Here is an 18,545-nt window from a genome sequence, read left to right on the forward strand (position 1 = left end):
TGAACAACAGACTTTGTCAGACATTATAGCTGCAGAACAATGATACTAAGAACAAAGGTAAAAACCTCAAACTGTTCATCAGCCTCCTTCTCTAGAGGGTACATGGCTCCCCCTGTTGGTGGGTCTGCCTTATTTTATTCATATTTTGTGAACTAAGGAAACAGTTTCAACAAACAACTTTAATAAGTCCATAAAGGCAGCATTATTATTTTATTCACCTAAGACTTTTTTTTTTTTTTTTTTTTTCTCCGGTCGAGCTGGCTGCTGGTCACAACAGCTCCTGTCCTCTTACTTCTATTTATTACTTTCTTCACTTATTTAAGTTTATCTTTCTAGTGTGTTGTTAGTAACATTAGTGTACACAACCTGTACACAGCTTTTTTTTATAGTTTTTCTAAGTTTGGCGCAGTACAAACGCTGTTTTTAAAGCTACGATGTGCGTCGGGGTCAGAGCGCGCATTGTTTACACCGCGGAGCAGCTGATTGCGCTGCGCAGCGCTGTAGTTCTGCCCAGAGACAGACACGAGATCACCGCTGAGGTGAGCGTTCATATATATATATATATATATATATATATATATATATATATATATATATATATACATATCCCTGCAGTGCTTCTGACAAGCATGAATATGTTTTGCACTAATTTCATTGTTGTCATTTTTTGTTATGTGCTGCTTGTTAAGAAAACACACCAAGGCCTCAGAAAATGACAAGACTTACTGCTGTTGTTTGTATTGGAAGGTCCAGGTTCTGCAGCAGATGGGAATGAAGTGCTTGACACTAAATTCTGTTGCGGTGACACAACATCTGCAATCGGATAAAGAGCGAAATAAATTTAGTTTTAATTAGTGTTTTTAAATTCTTGTAGACACATTAAAAATATAAATTTAGCACCTGTATTATATGGAGTGGGGTTTCCAATCTTCCCATCAGTTTCCTCAGCAGATTGCAAAACATTCATGTCCATCACAATTATCACACGTCTAGAACGTAATGCATTGAACAAAGTGACAATTAGGCCAAAAGGAATAATAAATACTGTAACTATACAGGACTGAGTACAAACACATACCTCCCATCTGCCAACAAGCTGGTAACTGTCTTCTTCACCATACACACACAGTGCGGTGCCAGGATTTTCTCTTCTTGTAGATGGTTTAACTGGGTGGCCAGCAGAAAGGCTGAACAAAGAAAATCATATTCACACAGATCAAATACAATAGACTTCACACCTTTATAAGATCAGCTTCCAGGTTGAAACATTGCTTTGTACTACTGATTTACTTTAAATGCTACCCCGCCCACATACAAATCAGTGCACTCTTGCAAGATACTTACAAGACAAAGAGTGCTGACCATCACTCATCATGAGGCGGAACCTGGGAGGGCCCGAGCCACTAGTGACCTGACGCATGTTCTGACATACACATAGACACTTTTGTTAGCGAAGCAACAAATTCCCTGGACGATCACAAAATCTCAATCCCCCAAAACATTTAGGTGGTGTCTAAAGATCTACATTGAAACCAAATTTAATACTATGCTCTGTGACAAATAAATCATTTATTCATAAGAAAACATAAAAACACATCAAATGTTTCAAATGACAGAAGAATACAAATAAACATGGATGTCAACAAGGCCCCTAAAATTCTTTAGGGAATGTTTACTATTATATAATTTTATGATGGTTTCATTTTTTTATGAGATCATATTTATATATTAATTACCCTGTGGTACAAGGGTCAATAATCAATCAATGTCTTGTAAGCACATTTAGTATGAGACAGTTGTTTTATATATTTATTTTTTCCTTTAATTGTACAGTAAAGTGCAGATAAAAACTGACATTGCAGGAAGGGAGAGAACAATAATATTCAGCTAAAATAAAATCTGAATTGCAATAGAGTTGGATTGGTTGGTTGGTTAAGTGGTTAAGTCCATTTACCAGCAGCTGTAGCACAGGGTTGTTCACAGGTGACTCTTTGAACAGGGCCTAAAAAAAACACACACCTGTAAGTATCTACTGCCTTACAGCACATCTGGAGCAAGACAGTTTCTTTAAAGCACCTTGGGAAAACAGACTTATGTCAGGTAACTGTCAACAACAACAACAACATTTTCAATTTTTCACAGAAGCAAAACGCCTTCCCAACAAAACGTGCTGCAAATGCACTATTGCTGCCTTGGTGCCAAGGTGCACTTGCAAACAATCTGGTTTAAATCTGAACTCCACTCAACTCTCGGTTCCCGAAAGGTTTATTTTAGACCAATACCTTATTTTGCTGAGAGGACATCTGAAACAATAATACAGGCCTGCACCTAACAGCAAATACACCACAAACCCCATGTTTAATTTTTAATGCATTAAACAGTTAAGGTCCCAGTAAGTGCAGTGAACTGTTACTGCAGCTAGCTCAGAGCTAGCATATCACAGCTAGTAGTGCTAGGTTACTAAATATGGGCAGAAACATCCGAGTCACAGCAAAAATAAAAAGTACTTTGGTTCTGGTCATATTTGTACTTACTTCAATTGCTCCCTGTGTGAGTGTTACACCCATTTCTACTCTCTTAATAATAAGTTATTATTAAAGCCACCAATTGTCAGGTTGTCACCCAAAGAAAGCCTAAAGTAAAAGTGCGAAATATATCGCGAGAAGAGAAGTAAAAGACACTTCCGCAATAGAAGTTAAGTTATGCCCATGACACGTATTCTGTACCGGATAAGGTACAGGCAAGACTTCAAAATAATGGAATAGGAACGCAACGTGGACACAATGCAAACCTATCAGTATACAACTGTGGTGAACATTACCATAAGGCCGTTTGAAAGCCTGGAATAGTTTTTTCTACATTTTCTTCCACTATTGTTGTTTTTTCCATCTACAGTTTATCTAAAAAGGCAGGTCTCCAGTTTTAGATACTGGTGCTATGCCTGAAAGTCTTAATGTGGCATTTCCCACTCAGTCAGAGTCAATTGTTATTTTATTTTCTATTTAATTTTGCTACATCAACAAATGTTCAAATTCATGTGAGGAAAAAAACAGTCTTTCTTCATGTTAAGAAATATTTGTCAATTAATCTATAAACTCTACTACATTTTGTGAATTTACGTGATTATTTTGAAGGTCCTCGCCGGATACTCGACCGGAAATAGGGCTGGCTTGACAGCAATCGTGACGGGTTTCAAAACAAACCCTGCAGAACTTCGTACGCGTGGGTCAGAGCTTCTCTAAGATGGATCTTCCTTTTATCGAGTGGCAAGATCACGTCACACAAAAGTGGACCCGACTCGACCTCGACTTAAAGGAACAATTTACGTCCCTGCTCGAAATAGATGATGTTTTTAAATTCGCCTTAGCTCTGATTACGTGAGTAGATATTCTGTAAATGAAGCAATCGTTGCTGCATTAACTTAGCACTGGAGCAATAAAATATGTTTTGTGATTGTATAAGTAGAGCTGTAATCGCAATTATTAAGTACACGATATATACTGTATTTGTTTGTTTTTAATTTATGTGTTTGCATTATTTCTGCTTTCCAGCCAAGATGATTTGGACTTTGTACAGTCAGTGTCTGCAGGATACTCAGTCCAGAAGGACACAAAGCAAGCAGCCAAGTGCAGAGAGGCGGGCAACAACAGCTTTAAGACCAGAGATTACACTGCAGCTGGTCTCCACTACTCACAGGTGAGATCAATTGGCTTAAATCTATAGTTTGGTTAATGATAAACACGAAAACACACACACTAATTTTTTTGTGGAGTGGCGTTAAGAGGAAAAGGCATTAGGGATGTTCCAGCATCCTGTGTCCATCAGTATGCATCAACATCCCTTGTGTGTCTCTCTTGTCGTCACAGGGCATATGTTTTGCTCCCCAAAGTTCAGAGCAGCTGTCTCTGTGCTACGCCAACCGCTCCGCTGTACTCTACCATCTGCAACGCTACCAGGTAAAATGGTGCCATCTTCAGCACAACTAAATAATGACTCAGTCAGTGTCGTGCACGTCATTAAAACTCACTGGAAGCAGCTCTGCTTGTCATCATAGTGTCATAAATTTGATCAGCGCTAAGAGACACGTTAACTTGATATGCTGCCCTTGCTGTTGATGCGAAGTCACAAAAAAGATGACTACACACAACAGCAATTTCCAAAACCATTTCTATTGGTCTGTGTAGGGATGCAGCTCACGTTCCTGCCGCTAATTATGCCTCAAAGGTTAGTCATGACTTATCTCACGAGTCAGGCAGTCCAGCTCACTATGGGACTATGGAATTATTAACATAATTAGTAAAACTCTTTATTCTCATCGGCGCTAATTAACATTTAAACCAAATACTTGTTTGATGTCTCAAAACCTTGAAATCATACATGAAGCAACTTGTGAACAGACATGTTTGTCTTTTGCATCAGTCAACAGTCTTGTTTTCCTCACGCTCCTTTTTTGTCTTTCCCAGGAGTGCCTTGATGACATTGACAGAGCAGTGAAGAACGGCTACCCCTCTCATCTTTTACACAAACTAGAGGACCGTCGTGGGCAGTGTGTAAAGCATTTCACTGTAGATCATCACAATCCTTCTTCAAAGAATTGTAAAAGTCCAGGCGGAGAAAAAGCTTCACCTGTTCCACCTCTCACAGTGGGAATTCTGGCCAAAGCTTCTATTGGCTTCAGCGTGGAGAAAGGCCGTCACCTTGTGGCTGACGAGAAAATTGCAACGGGGGAGGTGATCCTTAACGACAGACCATTCAGCTGTGTCCTCATACCGCAGATGCTGGAGGTGAAAGGGAAGAGAGCCACAGGAGTGTCAGGAACAGAGCACAGACGCTGTCACATGTGTTTGACTGAAACTCTGGTTCCTGTCCCATGTGACCGATGCTGCTACAGCAGATACTGCTCGACTGTCTGTCAGCAGGCTGCCTGGAAGGAACACCACCGCTGGGAGTGTCCCCTGGGGGCAGAGCTGATAGTGATGGGTGTGATGTCACACCTTGCTTTGAGGGTAACACTGAAGGCCGGGTTAAATAACATCCAACTGGCCACGGAGCCAATCGGAGACGAGCGCACGAAGTCCGAGCCAAGCTGTCGGAACAGAGAACCCAGCGATTCAGATCCACGTCATCTGAATCAACCTCATCCTCCTACGTCACACTATGGTGACACTTACTCCAGTATATTTCATTTGCTTCACCATCTGAGTCACCACAGCCCTGGTCTGCGCTTCCTGTACTCCGTTACCATAGCAACACTCTACGTAAAGCTCAGTGAGACAGGACCTCCACCTGAATCTTGGCAGCTCCGGAGAACAGCAGGCGCAAACAGCCTATCACCAAATGAAGAGGGAGGTAACGTAGGTTGGACCTCGGAGCTGAGGCTGCTGGGAAGTGTGGTTCTGAGGCATTACCTGCAGCTGAGGTCTAATGCCCAGGCAATCATGACACTGCAAGACACAGGTGACTGTGGACCAAATAGTTTTGTTGTAACTTATCACCTGTTAATGTTCTTGTGACTGTTCTTGTGTCACACACTGAAGTTTGCTGTTTACTTATTTCCATCTCACAGGAGCAGAGAACTCACCAGTACAGTCCAGCAGGGAAATCCGCATTGCTACAGCTGTATTTCCAACTCTTAGTCTTCTGAATCACTCCTGCTCTCCCAACACCAGCCTGGTGTTCAACACTGGAGCTGGTGCCGCCCCATCCTGTTCAGACCCGCTTGCAGAACTCGAGCTCGAACACAGAAGCGCAGCCTGTGGCGTCACTGTAACTGTCAGAGCAGCTAAAGCCATCGGTGCCGGAGAAGAGATTCTGCACTGCTATGGCAAGAAAACGATTATGAATGTTTGTATAAAGCAGGTCACTTGAATTTCACGGTGCACATGGGTATCCTCATAATATTATCACCTTATTAGTATCAAAAGATTAATATCCATTAGATCATCCTCTGCTGATTTGTCATTAATTTGCAGTTTTTTTGGCATCTTTTCCCCCTTGTTCATTTCAATTTTTGAATGACGTGTGCTGTCGTCATCAACGCTTCAGGTCCTCACAGCAGTAGGATGGTGACTCAGGAGCGCCGACGCCTCCTGCAGGAGCAGTACCACTTCCTGTGTCAGTGTGAGACCTGCACTGGGACCCAGGAGGAGGGCGAACAGCAGCGCTCAGGGCAACACAAGTCCAGACTCCTGTGTGTTAAGTGCAGAGGATTTCTCAAAGTAAGAGATAAGTTAAGTTTGTTATCGTGGGTTGGTGTGTAAAACAATGAATTGAACTATTTATGTATTCATTTCCCATCCCATGGCACATCTTCTTTACATTTTTCAGAAAAACAGCGAGGAGAGAAATAAAGAATTCACTTGTTCCCAGTCATCCTGTGGTCACTGCGTGTCTTCATCTGAACTGGGCCACAGGCTGCAGGAGATCAGGCTTGAACTGGACAAAGCTGTGGACCTCATGGAGAGAGAAAGGCCAGGTAATTAACTAAAGCATGCATTGTTTAACTGTGGTCATTGCTATCCATTCAGAAGGCGTTTCCTACAGCTGTGTGTCATCCTTCCCTCAGATGAAGCTCTGACACTGCTGAAAAAGACTCAGGCTCAGTCTGGACTCATCCTGGCAGACACGCATCCTCTTCAAGGGGAGCTGGCTGATGCTATGGCCAGAGCTTATGCTACCGTGGGTGAGAACAATCACTAATAGTTTAATGTAAACATTTATTCATTTTATGGAGAGGACAAGTAAAAACTGACATACATACAAAATTAAGGTCACAGCTTCTGTACATCTGAACATTTGAATGCATAGGACGATTGCAAAACAATAAAAAATAGTTTCTGCCATTAATGGACACAGTAATGTTAACAAAATACTTGAGATGCGCTTGTGCTTCCGGAAGCACTCAACTCCACAGTCCCCACCGCTCATTAACGATGCTGTCATGAAGCTGCTGTTGAGTCATTCGAGTTCCTGGGTTCCATCATCACTAACGACTAGAAATGGGAGACTAATTAGGCATCCATCTTCAGGAGAGCTCATCAGGGGATGCATGTTCTCGGGCTGCTTTGTAAGATGAACCCGGCCCCTGAAGTCTGCACCAGTCGCTCGGCGCGTTCTCGCCGCATCCATCACGGTGCGCTGCGTTTCCCCTCTGCACACAGCAAACACCGTCCTGGGCACTGAGCTGCAGGAGCAGGTGTCCACCAAGGAAGCAGGTGAGAAGGATTGTGCTGGACCCCACACACCCTGCTCACTGAATCTTCCGGAGGCTCCCGTCTGGCTGCCAGACACCTGAACAGCTTTTTCCCCTCGGGGCTATCACTCTTCTCAGCAGCCCATCACAGCCTCCTCCATGATCCACGCCACCCCCCAAGCTCGGTTGAGCAACACTGGGACTGTGTGGTACCAGCTGTACACACACTGGATACTTACACTTGAACATTTTAAACTAAACTTCCTGGAAGGAATCAACCACAAAAGACCTCCCTGTAATATTCTGCTTTGATGAGGTGTATTTGTGTATTAAAAGTAGGTTTTTGGTTCTATAAAGCATCTAAAGTATAAAAGAAACCAAAACACTGACCAATAAAAAGGTGACAGATGACCTTTAGCTGTAGTCACGACCAGAGCTGAGTACAATCCTTTCTCTGTTGTTCTTTCAGGTGACTGGAATAAAGCAGCTTTCTATCTGGAGCAAAGCAGAGTCGCTATTGGCTGCCAGTTTGGAGGAGACAGCATCGAACTGGGTCGACAACTCTTCAAATTAGCTCAGCTTCACTTCAATGGGTAAGTTAGCTTAAAGTGACTTTCAGGGCATCGTTCAGTGTCTGACGTCGAAGGTGTTCTCACTGTGCAGCTGTTTGAGTAATTAAAGCAAAAACAGACACAGAAAACAAGTAGATGAGACGTTACACACCAGTGATCAGTTTAACATTCTAATAACTTCCTCTGTTTTATCTTTGACTGAGATTATTAATAGAAATAACAGCAGCCTTTCTCATCTCCATCTCCCAGTGGTGCGAGAGGCCCGGCCCTATCTGTCATTCCCAAGGTCAGACGACTCCTCTGCCTTCACTGTGGCCCTCACTGCCATGAGTTACAGGAGCTGCAGGCCATGGAGGACTGTCTACGAGGGTAGTCTTAGAAACTACAATGGAGTTACAGTATTTTACTCAATGAAACAAAATGGAACTAAACATTTTCTGATTGTGTGTTTTTCCATTTTTGCTTCCTAACCGGTCAAACTAATTCATTACCGATTGTAATTAACACTAACAAGTCAGTGAGCCATTATAAAGTGAGCTATACGTTTCCCTTGGCAACGTGTGAGTCTGCACAGCCACCAAATGTCCACAGTTCACTGTGACTCTCTGACCTCTCTGTGTCACAATGTATCCATCAATAATTCCAATTTCGTGCTTCAGTGGTCTTGCAGCGTGAAGCAACTTTTCCAGCAGATACTTCCAGGTTAAGTGTATTTCTCAAAATAGCACTGAAGTGAATATGTGTGTTCTTCATGTTCAGTGTGAAGGCCATCAAGAAATAATTGAAACTGAGACAAGTTAATCTACAGTATAAATTCCTCAGCTATCCTCAGCTACTCCATGATAGTACAGTACAGGACCCTCTGCCTTTAGGTGGCAGCAGCTGTCCACAGAGAAGGTAAGTGTTATTGTAGGATGGCCAGAAAGCAAGCTGCAGCTCTGGGGAACATACAGTACTGTACAGTACACACAGATTGACCCTTAAGCTGAAGGTATTCACGCCTCTGGTCAACATTTCAGCTCTTTCTTTATTAGTAATCAGGTATGTAACCAATTAGAAAATCACTGTAAGCTCTGCCCTAGGAAAACCTTCCAGTTGTCAGAAATGGGAAAAAGCTCAGTCTGCTCAAATACTATAAAATCTCCTTCACAGCTGGATCGCTTGAGGCGTCCACCTGTTAAAGTCCCCAGTATCTGGAGGGCAGCCAGTCTGTGGGGCACAAACTCATGCATAAAAAAAAGAAAATCAAGGTCAGTATAAAAACCCAGCTACTTAAATCAGCAGCGTAATCGAATCCCCAAACACTGTTTGTCGTCCAGGACCAAAAAGGTAAAGCTGTGGACCAGAACCTCAGCACCAAGAGTCTGTTCATTCATGTTGTTTGGTTTGAATCTTACCTGCGTCTGTGTTTGTGAGAAGAAGAAACAGGAGGCACAAATCCGCCTGCAGACATCCCCTCGCTGCTCCAGCATCAGATCATGGTTTCCTTATTTGACTGTCTAGTGCCATTTGAGGCCATTTCCAGTGGCTTATCAGATGTCTCGCTATACATAATGCAGTCAAAACCGGCCAGACTGCAAACAAAAAGCTGTCGCACGTGTATTCTGTAACAAGGCCTGCGTCACTATCCGTAACTCAGACCGGCCGAGTTACTCACAGCTGCGCCTGAATCGGCCTGTGTCGTGTACAGCGTAACAGCGCGGCATGAATTAATCACACAGATGTAGCCGTAACATTAAACTCTGACCTCCGGCCTTAAGGTGTGGCTGGACCGGAAAGGTGGAGGAAAAGACACAGCAGTGGGTTAAAAGATTAACAATTAAAACGCTCAGTGTCTTCAGGAGTTCAGTTAGAATAAGACATACATTTACAGTAATAGTGGAGCATTTGTAGGGAAGTATTTTTATCCCACTACTGTACTTACACTGTCAGTTGAATAATAAGTCTCCTAAGCTTATGCAACGCTGGGGTCTAAACCCTCTGCTCCCAAGAGCTTCTTGAAGCCAAATGCTTGTCTTCAAGTGCCTCCATAAATGTTCGATGGGGCTGAGGTCAGGTGACTGTGGAGGAAAGTAAACGACAGCCAGTCGCACCGCTTCTGGCTTTTGACTGGAGGTGTGAGGTGTGCTGGTGGTGGTGGGGGGGGGGCTGCTGTCACTAAGCCTCAGTGCCACATGTGTGGCTCTGCCCGTTGGGGTCCGTTGTACTAATCATCATCTCGTTCATCAACATGCTCCTTGCGTCCTGGCCTGTTTGGAGGGTCTCGTGTTCAGCCTTATTGTACCACACACGCGGCCTCTTGCTGGTTTCCTCCCACCACGAGGGTCAAATGAGCCCCTCACTCTGCACTTTAACCCCCCCCTCACCCTCTCCCGCGTCTGCATCTGCCTTTAATTGGATTTGTTCCCGTAGCCAGTGTCCTCCTGTGCTCCATCGGCCCCTCGCTTCACAACGGGAGACATCTGATATATGATGTAGATCATGGTAATGTGGCTGGCGCTCATGCAAAAATAAAATCCCCATCTCTCTCTCACGCAGCCAAGGTTATTACCAGGCTTTATGGAAATGGCTGACTGTAAATCATAGTCACCCAAAACCGAATGTTAACTACAATGATTTATTTAAAACTACTTGGTCTGGATTTCTGAGCCTGACTTTTATCCGCTGGCATCGAATATTCAGACCCCTGCTGGAGCGGGTCCAGGCTGTCGGTGCTGCTGGAGAGGTGGTCCCTGCGTTTGTTGGATGTGCAGGTCTATGCCACCGGACAAGGTGAGCGGTCAGCGGAGCCGGGAGGCCCACCGGCAATCATTCTTCCTCAAAAGTCAATTAGCATCACTGAGACACATGGATGGAATTAGAGCTTGTTATTTCAAGCGTTTTAGCAAAGTCAGCCTGGAGATCAGTTCTCCTACTTCACGCTCAACCAGAATAGATTTAACTGCACAGCAGAGATCAGTGCAATATTCCTTAATGAATCCCACTGACTGTAATCTGGCTAGATGATTAATCTTAATGCCTTTGGTCATTCCCCCAACTGTTCATCTACTGACACCATGAGGCTCATACAGGATTAATGAACGCTTAACTTTTTATGGAAATCCGGCTGAATTTCATTGTGTCTAATACTAAAATCCAAAGTTATTAAATTAGCCCACAACAAAACAAAGATGAAATATTTCCCTCTGCTGCGTTTTTCCTGCTTTTACAGTAATTTCAAACAATGTTTATTCTTGATTTATATTCCCTAACGGCCTCCAAACTCATGAAGAATTATGCTGAACTTTAAAATCAAGCAGTTTCTGATGCAGGCATGACTTCACAGGAATAAGTGCAGTAGGAACCCAGAATCAGCAGGAGAGCTGGGGAAATTATCCCTGCTGGTGTCCTTGAGCGCCTTCAAATGCACATGTTTTGCAGGGGGAATGATAAAAGGGAAATTTCCCTATGGGGAGTCATACAGACTCTCATTACAGGGAGCGTTACCTGATGAATGAGAAGCAGGATTGACCATCAAGGCAGACGTCTCCATCGCGCATCCTTGTTTTCGCCGCTGGGAACAAAGAGGGACGTCTGCTGAGAAACGGAGGCGTGGGTAGACGGACAAGGAGCAGATTAGCTTACATTTATTATGGAGGAGCAAATGAAACAGTGGAGGTCATTATTTTTCTCCACAGATAAGAGAAGGAGCGACCTATTCTTAGCTTTTGACTAATCAGCAAGATAAATCTACTTTTTTGGCTGAGCCTGTTTTAGAACTTCGAGCCCGACTCTCCCCAGACCAGCGCTTCATCAAACATACACGAAAGAAGAAAATACCTCCTTCCTCATCTGATATACATCTGTTATATAGGAATAATGGGAAAAAAAGTTGACTGTATTTTATTCCGCAGTAAACATCTTTAGTTTCACAGAAGGGGAATTTTGACACTATTGGGCTAGAAAAGACTAAGTAGATATCTACGTTTCCCCAGGGAGACTTTTTCCTCAATGTTTTTATTTGCTTTATGATTTTGAAGTATGTCACCTAGATTATTTTCCCCTGGAGTGAGAAGAAAAATGTCAGCAATATTCGGCTTTCGTAGCTGGAAGCGTCGCAACGGCAGAGCATGCGCTGCTGGAGAGAAGGAGAGGAAAGAAGAGCAAGCGCTCATGTGACGGCAATGAAGCCAAAATTATGTAAAATAAAGCTGCACTCGTGTAAATATGAGCAAATTAAAATGCTGAACATTTAAATATTAACACAGCTCAAGCTTCGGCAGGATTTTACTATTTGATGGTTTTTGAGGAGGCGTTGGCACAGGAAGGAAACAGCCAGTCAGAAAACATTCCCAATCAGTGGAGTTAAACAGGTTTATAAGAGAATTGGTCTGGACGTTAGGAAAAAAAGCAGCTCTGACGTCTCATCTCATCCCTCAGCAGCTACACACACATTCATTATTGAACGGCCTGCGATGCGAGAGCCTCTGCTGCTCCAGCTGGACGCTAGCGGAGCCGCCGTGGTTCTGGTCCGCCGTGGTTCTGAGCCGCCGTGGTTCTGAGCCGCCGTGGTTCTGAGCCGCTGTGGTTCTGGGCCGCCGTGGTTCTGGTCCGCCGTGGTTCTGAGCCGCCGTGGTTCTGAGCCGCCGTGGTTCTGGGCCGCCGTGGTTCTGGGCCGCCGTGGTTCTGAGCCGCTGTGGTTCTGAGCCGCTGTGGTTCTGAGCCACCGTGGTTCATATCACACACTGTGCCCACGCCGGACAAAGCGAGAGACCAGCACTCGATCAGCATGTGAATGTGCAGCGTGACTGCAGTGAAGCGCCTCCAACACCTGTTCACTCCTGTAAGATGTGTTTACGGACCGGCGCTGCTCTCGAGCAATGCAGTAACCACATTCCAGCAACACCGTCGCCTGATTATCTGATGACCTGGACAAACTCCGGAAACTCTACCTCCCGGCTTGAACCGAGCCCAGATCTGGAGCCGGATCTGACCCCTGACCCGCGTTAATCCTGACCCCAGCTTTAAACTACACGTTCAAGACCTCCTGCACAGGATGGCGGCGCACCAGCTCAGATCGGACCGGACCCAGAGCATTCGTGGAGCTGCTGAGCATGAATCCGTTTTTTCCGGAGCGTTTCACCTCGTGACCGAAACGGGATCGGCCGGCGGCGGATCGGCCCGTCTCGCAGAACTGGCAGCGGGCCAGCGTCTTACCCCGACCCAGGCAGCTGGTTCACTTTCCAAGGTGTCACCGATACACTTCACCCCTCAGCGGGAGTGTCTTAGCTGCCACGAGGGCTTCTCTATCATCAGTCAATGGCAGCCAGAAGGACAAGCAGCGGTCACCTGAACACCAGATACCCAGCGTTTTGTAATTCAATCTAAACACCAGACATTTCAAGCCAAGCATCCATATAATTGGTTTGATGTGTGACTGTTAGAAAATGAAGGTTTTAATGAACCATGAGGAGATTTACACTCATTTATTAGAGTTCTGCAGAATGCCTGAACTCTTATGGTTCAGGATTTCATCGTCACATCTGGTCAAGTTGGGGATTAAAGTACTTCTGGAAACATTTTTGACCAAAGCAGGATCATAACCTTGAGAACCTCTTTGTAATTCCATCCATTCTATTTGTATTAACAGCTCAGCTATCACCTGATCGTTATATGAATATTAATGCACAAATCAGGGCTTTGACAACTTGGAGGAGGCTCCTTTTCAAGTCCTGTATAATTAGTGAGGATCTGATTAAAATCGTATATTGTGCAGGTAGATAATTTTTAATAGCAGGTATCTATTTAAAGCGCGATCTTCACCGCTACCCCTGAACTATTGATTTTCAGATCATGTGACGTTCAGACTCCAAAACTTACAGCGGCAACGAGAGAACGACGGCGTGGCGCTAAGTGACACGCCGCCCAGAAAGTTCCTCCAGTCAAAGCTGTGATGAGAAAAACAATGCATTTTTGCGTCGCTATGACGATAACTGAGCATATTTAAACATTACCACTGTTACGATAATGGCTTCATGTACGATACTCTCCAAATATGAACACATAATAAATTCCACCCCCTTTGCATGTGTTGGATGGACCCTGACTGGTCTGTCAGAATGAGCAGCAGCTACGGCTAACTCTGAGTGACTGCCCGGCTTTGTTTGGCCGCTGCGTATGTCTGACTGTGGCTCACTCCATTACAAGTCTAAATGACTAATTGATGGTGCTGGGACAGGTGACACCGGCTCCTCAAGATACATTTACACCCCCATCCCCACACGGCTCTGACTGGACTCCAGGGCCATTTTTCACTTCTCCCTCATCCTCTCATGTCTTATTCATCCGGCGGAGGAGTCCTGTTTAAGGAGCAGGTCTGCGGACAGACAGACGGACAGATTGGGTGAGAGACGGTTAAAGCGCTCGTAGGGGCGCAGAGTGCGTTTGGCACGAGAAGGAGAGCGAGACAGGAAGAGTGAGGCGCTACTATCTCTGCTGGAGTTTTGCAGGGAAGATGGATGGTCCTCGTGTTCCACCTTCATCTGAACACACACACACACACACACACACACACAACAACAACAACAGCACACAGATAGGAGAAACTCTGAGGTTTTTGATGGAATTACTGCTACAGCAGCAAAGAAAACCCCATATCATCTCCTGTGTGTGTGCATGTGTGTGTGTGTGTGTGTGTGTGTGTGTGTGTGTGTGTGTGTGTGTGTGTGTGTGTGTGTGTGTGTGTGTGTGTGTGTGTGTGTGTGTGTCCATTTCACGGGTCACGCAGGATCCCATTAAATTGTGAGTAAGTCCAGCATGTGTCAGTCAAGTGCCAGCTGGAGGGAGGGTGAAGTACAGAGCAGGTCGGCCATTTAAACAAGGTTAATGAATGACGAGTGATGCAAATGTGAGTGTACATTAGTGATATTTAGTGGTGGCTGTCAGAAAAAAATCCACATAGCAGTAGAGAACTTCATTGCCAAGGTTACTGCACACTGCAAACCCCCTCACACACACACACACACACACACACACACACACACACACAGTCAGGAGATATAGCCGGGCGTCTCAGGGTAAATCAATTACGAGCCTCAGAATGGAGCTGAAGGCCGTGAGGAGGGCGCCATAACAACAGCCCAGCACCCGTCCATGAAGCCACTACTGTAAATCAGCGCCCTGCAGCAGCAGATAGGGCAGATGCCCGCGGGCCCACGCGGGCCGACGCGGGGCTCCGGTGACGTCCTCCTTTGCTTGGAGGAAGAAATACTGTCCCATAAAGCTGAACGGGCCCAACGTCCAGGATTCATACGAGGGTCCGTGCTTATCGGCGGCCGCAGCAGCTCCGGCGCCTCCGTGACGCGTGTTTTACTGCCGCCTCCTGTGGTACCAACCCGGTACCGGCTCAGGTCGTGCCCTCTGAGCCACCGGCGCTTGTGATGTGTGAAGTAACTGGATTCTGTGTTTTACAAACACTTCTGTCATCGTCATCGTCGTGGCTCAGAATCTGCCTTTATTCTTTTCCACTTCCTCTCATTTACTGTTGCCATTTGACTGCTGTCTCTGACTTTTTACTTGCAAACTACTCTTAGATCCCGTTTCTCCTCAGCTAATGTTAGACCGTGGAAAAAACAAAGTGCCTTTTCCCTCTTGTCAAAGACCTAATAAACTGTTAACCCGTCTGTGCTTCCATCTTGTTTGTCATTTTGGATGCTGGTGAAAGGCTGGAAGCAGCATCATTATGGTGGTTTCCACTAAGTGCCGTTTTACCACGGCGCCATCATAACAAAGCATTCAGCCTTATTGCTTATAGAGCATCATTCACTTCTCTTCCAGGTTTAAACATAAAACCCATTGTTCATATTGAACAGACTTCACTTTCCCAATGCAATTACAGCACAGCAGCTGATTTGGAGCAAACTTACCGCGAGGGAGGCTGTAAATGAGGACTGTAACATTGTGAAGTGGGGAACAACAGTCTAGTGTCTCGGGTTGAATTATCCTTTTAATGGTTGAATTATTATAACGATCTGCTCATGAAATGTGGGCTCATTTGTCGCTGAAAGCAGGAAAATCTTCTTCTGCAATTACATCTACTGTAACACAGCAGTAAAACATTTATGACTTCAGAGAAATACGGTGATATTGTTTTCCCTTGGCTCAAAGTGTAAACCGAGATAATAGGTTACAATAACAATGAACAATTAACATGGATGAATTAAAAGTCAGCGGCTTGAAGCGTCTCCCTCCCTCTCTCTCTTTATTCCTCACAGAGCAAAAAAAAAAACAAAACTAGGGCGAGAGCGAGAGAAGGGGAGGAGAGAGCGAGAGAGAGAGAAGGGGGAGAGAGAGAGAGAGAAGGGGGACAGAGAGAGAGAGAGAAGGGGGAAGAGAGCGGAGAGAGAGAGAAGGGGGAAGAGAGAGAGAGAGCGAGAAGCGCGAAGGAGGGAGAGAGAGAGAGAGGAGAGAGCGAGAGGAAGAGGGGAAGGGAGAGAGAGAGAGAGAGAAGGGGGAGAGAGAGAGAGAGGAGAGAGGAGAGAGAGAGAGAGAGAGAGAGAGGGAGAGAGACGAGAGCAGGTTCGAGCGAGATCCAAGGGCGAGCAAGAGAGAGAGAGCTACTATTCTAGCTCGGATATTGATCCTCTCTCTCTCCCTCTCTCTCTCTCTCTCTCTCTCTATCTATCTATCTCTCTCTCTCTCTCTCGCTCTCTCTCATTTTTCCTCTCTCTCTCTCTCTCTCTCTCGCTCTCCCTCCCTCGCCGTCTCGGTGACAGGCGTCAAAAATACCACCAAGGGAGCTCGGATCAGCAGCTTCCAGCGGAGACTCGTTCCGATGCGTAAATATCGGAACCAGAACTCATCTCTTCTCCTGACAGCGCACCGATGTGACGGCGGACACCGCGTCTTTTTCATCCCGATACTTCAAAGTAACCGATGTCGGACTGACTGGACTTTAGATGTTTGAGAGGATTGTATTCGGTCGCCTTCTTCGCGAGATACGCCATCATTTGCCTGCTTTGAGAGCACAATGAGGGAAAAGATGTGGATATTTCACTGCGTCTATGACACAAAGTGTATCTTTTCTGTTTGGACTCACTGGTGTTTGTATTATGCAGCAATTGTGTGTTTGTTGTTCGCCCCTGTCAGGACGAACGACGCCTGCCCGTGGTCCTGCATCTGTGCCACAGAGTCGGGGACGGTGACTTGCCGTGATGGGGGGGACACTGAGGTTCCGGGGGACGTACCGAAGTGGACGTCCACCATGATAATCAAGGGGAGAAATATCTCAACTTTGCGGCGCGACGCGTTCGCGACCAACGGCTCGGAGCTGCAAATAGTGACACTCTCGCTGTCCCACAACGGGATACGGGCCATCGAGCCGTACGCCTTCCTGGGGCTGCCCCGCCTGCATCTGCTGGACCTGAGCCACAACCGGCTGGACTCCATCTCAGACAGGGCTTTCCACGCGTTACCGGAGCTGCGCTCGCTGCACCTTAATTACTCCGTGTCGCCTCTGGCCACGGCGCAACTCTCGGACGCCCTGAGCGCGCAAAGTTTGCGCAACCTTCACAGACTGGAGTTAGCGGGAAACGGACTGAAGACCATACCCCTGATGACATTAGACATCTACAATCTGTACGCGTTGGTATTGGTCAATAACTCCATAGAGACACTCGGCAGGGAAAACGTGACCAATTTGTACCAGCAAGGGCGCGTGCGCGTCTACTTGTCGTTAAACCCGTTCAGGTGCAACTGTGACCTGGTGGCGTTTTACTACTGGCTCAAGAACTCATCCCAGTGTCCGGATGCAGGTCGTCTGGAGTGCAGCGAGCCGGACACGAAGCGGGGGAGTCCCGTGGAGAAGCTCCGCGTGGAGGACGTGGACTGCACGACCGAGAACCTCGAGGCGGTTTCCTACGTGTTCCTGGGAATCGTGCTGGCGCTCATCGGCGTGGTGTTCCTCATGGTGCTGTATCTGAACCGCGGGGGCATCAAACGGTGGCTCAACAACATCAGAGAGGCGTGTCGGGACCAGATGGAGGTCTATCATTACCGCTACGAGCAGGACTCGGACCCCAGACTGGCCAACGTGGCTGTTTAGCCTGAAGCACCAAAGCAGTGCCGCACAGCGGGGGGGGCGGGGGGTCTCAGGTCCGAGGCCTGCGCCCCGTCTCAGCCGGAAGTCAAGTCAAGACTGGTAAAAAAAGTGTGGTATCTGTTACCTCGGCGTTTGCACTGAGCCAAAGACATTTAAATGACAATAATAGGCTGTCGTCCATCTTGCACACGTGAACACAAGTTCATACATTAGTTCATACTGTATTATAAATATTTTAGTCATCAAGCTAATAATAATTATAATAATCATTATGGAAATTATCAAGTAAAGATAGAGGTTTCTGATTTTAAAAGCTGGAATACAATAGTGATCAATGTTATTTCTTTGCAAATAGTTTGATATTCTACATTTTAGAAATGCTGCAGGCAAAAACGTGTATTTTTCTCTTTTCTAACTCACATTTTAGCGTGTGAGAAAGGCAGAAATGATGCGTGAGCGTGAGGCAGGGAATGCACTCATCCGCTGTCACATTTGTGCAAACAGGCACAAACGGGAGGAGAAAACTGTCGCATGTCAACGTCAGCCACCAACTAAAATTTATTGTGATGCTTAAACTAATGCATCATTTAATGGCAGGTTTCATCAGCAAAACGGGAGCGAACCGATCGTCATGCATGCGATTACCGTAGGGATAGAAAGCAAACATTAATAAAAGGTCAAATGAAATGGCGAGTTAGCACTC

General features: G+C 45.7%; 3 protein-coding genes across 5 annotated transcripts in view; 2 read left to right on the top strand and 1 right to left on the bottom strand.

The window, feature by feature from the left end:
• Positions 1-5,719, bottom strand: part of LOC114869807 (replication protein A 70 kDa DNA-binding subunit-like) — a 29,688-nt gene extending 23,969 nt beyond the window's left edge. For 2 of the 3 annotated variants that reach the window (XM_029174320.3, XM_029174319.3), the window contains exons 1-6: positions 2,535-2,687; positions 1,955-2,002; positions 1,345-1,423; positions 1,079-1,187; positions 901-989; positions 727-813 (exon numbers count right to left, since the gene is read on the bottom strand). In XM_029174320.3, coding sequence (XP_029030153.1) covers positions 727-813; positions 901-989; positions 1,079-1,187; positions 1,345-1,423; positions 1,955-2,002; positions 2,535-2,567 — 445 coding nt within the window. In that variant the 5' untranslated portion in view covers positions 2,568-2,687. Of the gene's footprint in view, positions 1-726; positions 814-900; positions 990-1,078; positions 1,188-1,344; positions 1,424-1,954; positions 2,003-2,534; positions 2,688-5,581 lie in introns of those variants that run through there. The other variant, XM_041073899.2, reaches the window with a different exon arrangement.
• Positions 3,163-8,311, top strand: smyd4 (SET and MYND domain containing 4). The gene is made up of 10 exons (XM_029174318.3): positions 3,163-3,377; positions 3,552-3,696; positions 3,867-3,956; positions 4,464-5,457; positions 5,567-5,824; positions 6,046-6,218; positions 6,328-6,475; positions 6,566-6,682; positions 7,662-7,785; positions 8,014-8,311. The coding sequence occupies exons 1-10, from the start codon at positions 3,244-3,246 to the stop codon at positions 8,135-8,137; spliced, it is 2,307 nt and encodes a 768-aa protein (XP_029030151.1). The 5' UTR covers positions 3,163-3,243; the 3' UTR covers positions 8,138-8,311.
• An 8,116-nt stretch (positions 8,312-16,427) lies between these two features.
• On the top strand, positions 16,428-18,529 carry waif2 (Wnt-activated inhibitory factor 2). Its single transcript, XM_029174333.3, has one exon. The coding sequence runs from the start codon at positions 16,772-16,774 to the stop codon at positions 17,843-17,845; it is 1,074 nt and encodes a 357-aa protein (XP_029030166.1). The 5' UTR covers positions 16,428-16,771; the 3' UTR covers positions 17,846-18,529.
• The last annotated feature ends 16 nt before the right edge of the window (positions 18,530-18,545 follow it).

The sequence above is a fragment of the Betta splendens genome, chromosome 14, assembly GCF_900634795.4.
Source record: "Betta splendens chromosome 14, fBetSpl5.4, whole genome shotgun sequence".
NCBI classification, from domain to species: Eukaryota; Metazoa; Chordata; class Actinopteri; order Anabantiformes; family Osphronemidae; genus Betta; species Betta splendens.

Bases quoted from the DNA above. Each gene is read 5' to 3' on its own strand.
- smyd4 (XM_029174318.3), top strand. From the start codon at position 3,244: ATGGATCTTCCTTTTATCGAGTGGCAAGATCACGTCACACAAAAGTGG. The intron at 3,697-3,866 runs GTGAGATCAATT...TTGTCGTCACAG, and splicing joins CTGGTCTCCACTACTCACAG to GGCATATGTTTTGCTCCCCA. The intron at 6,683-7,661 runs GTGAGAACAATC...TTGTTCTTTCAG, and splicing joins CAGAGCTTATGCTACCGTGG to GTGACTGGAATAAAGCAGCT.
- waif2 (XM_029174333.3), top strand. From the start codon at position 16,772: ATGAGGGAAAAGATGTGGATATTTCACTGCGTCTATGACACAAAGTGT.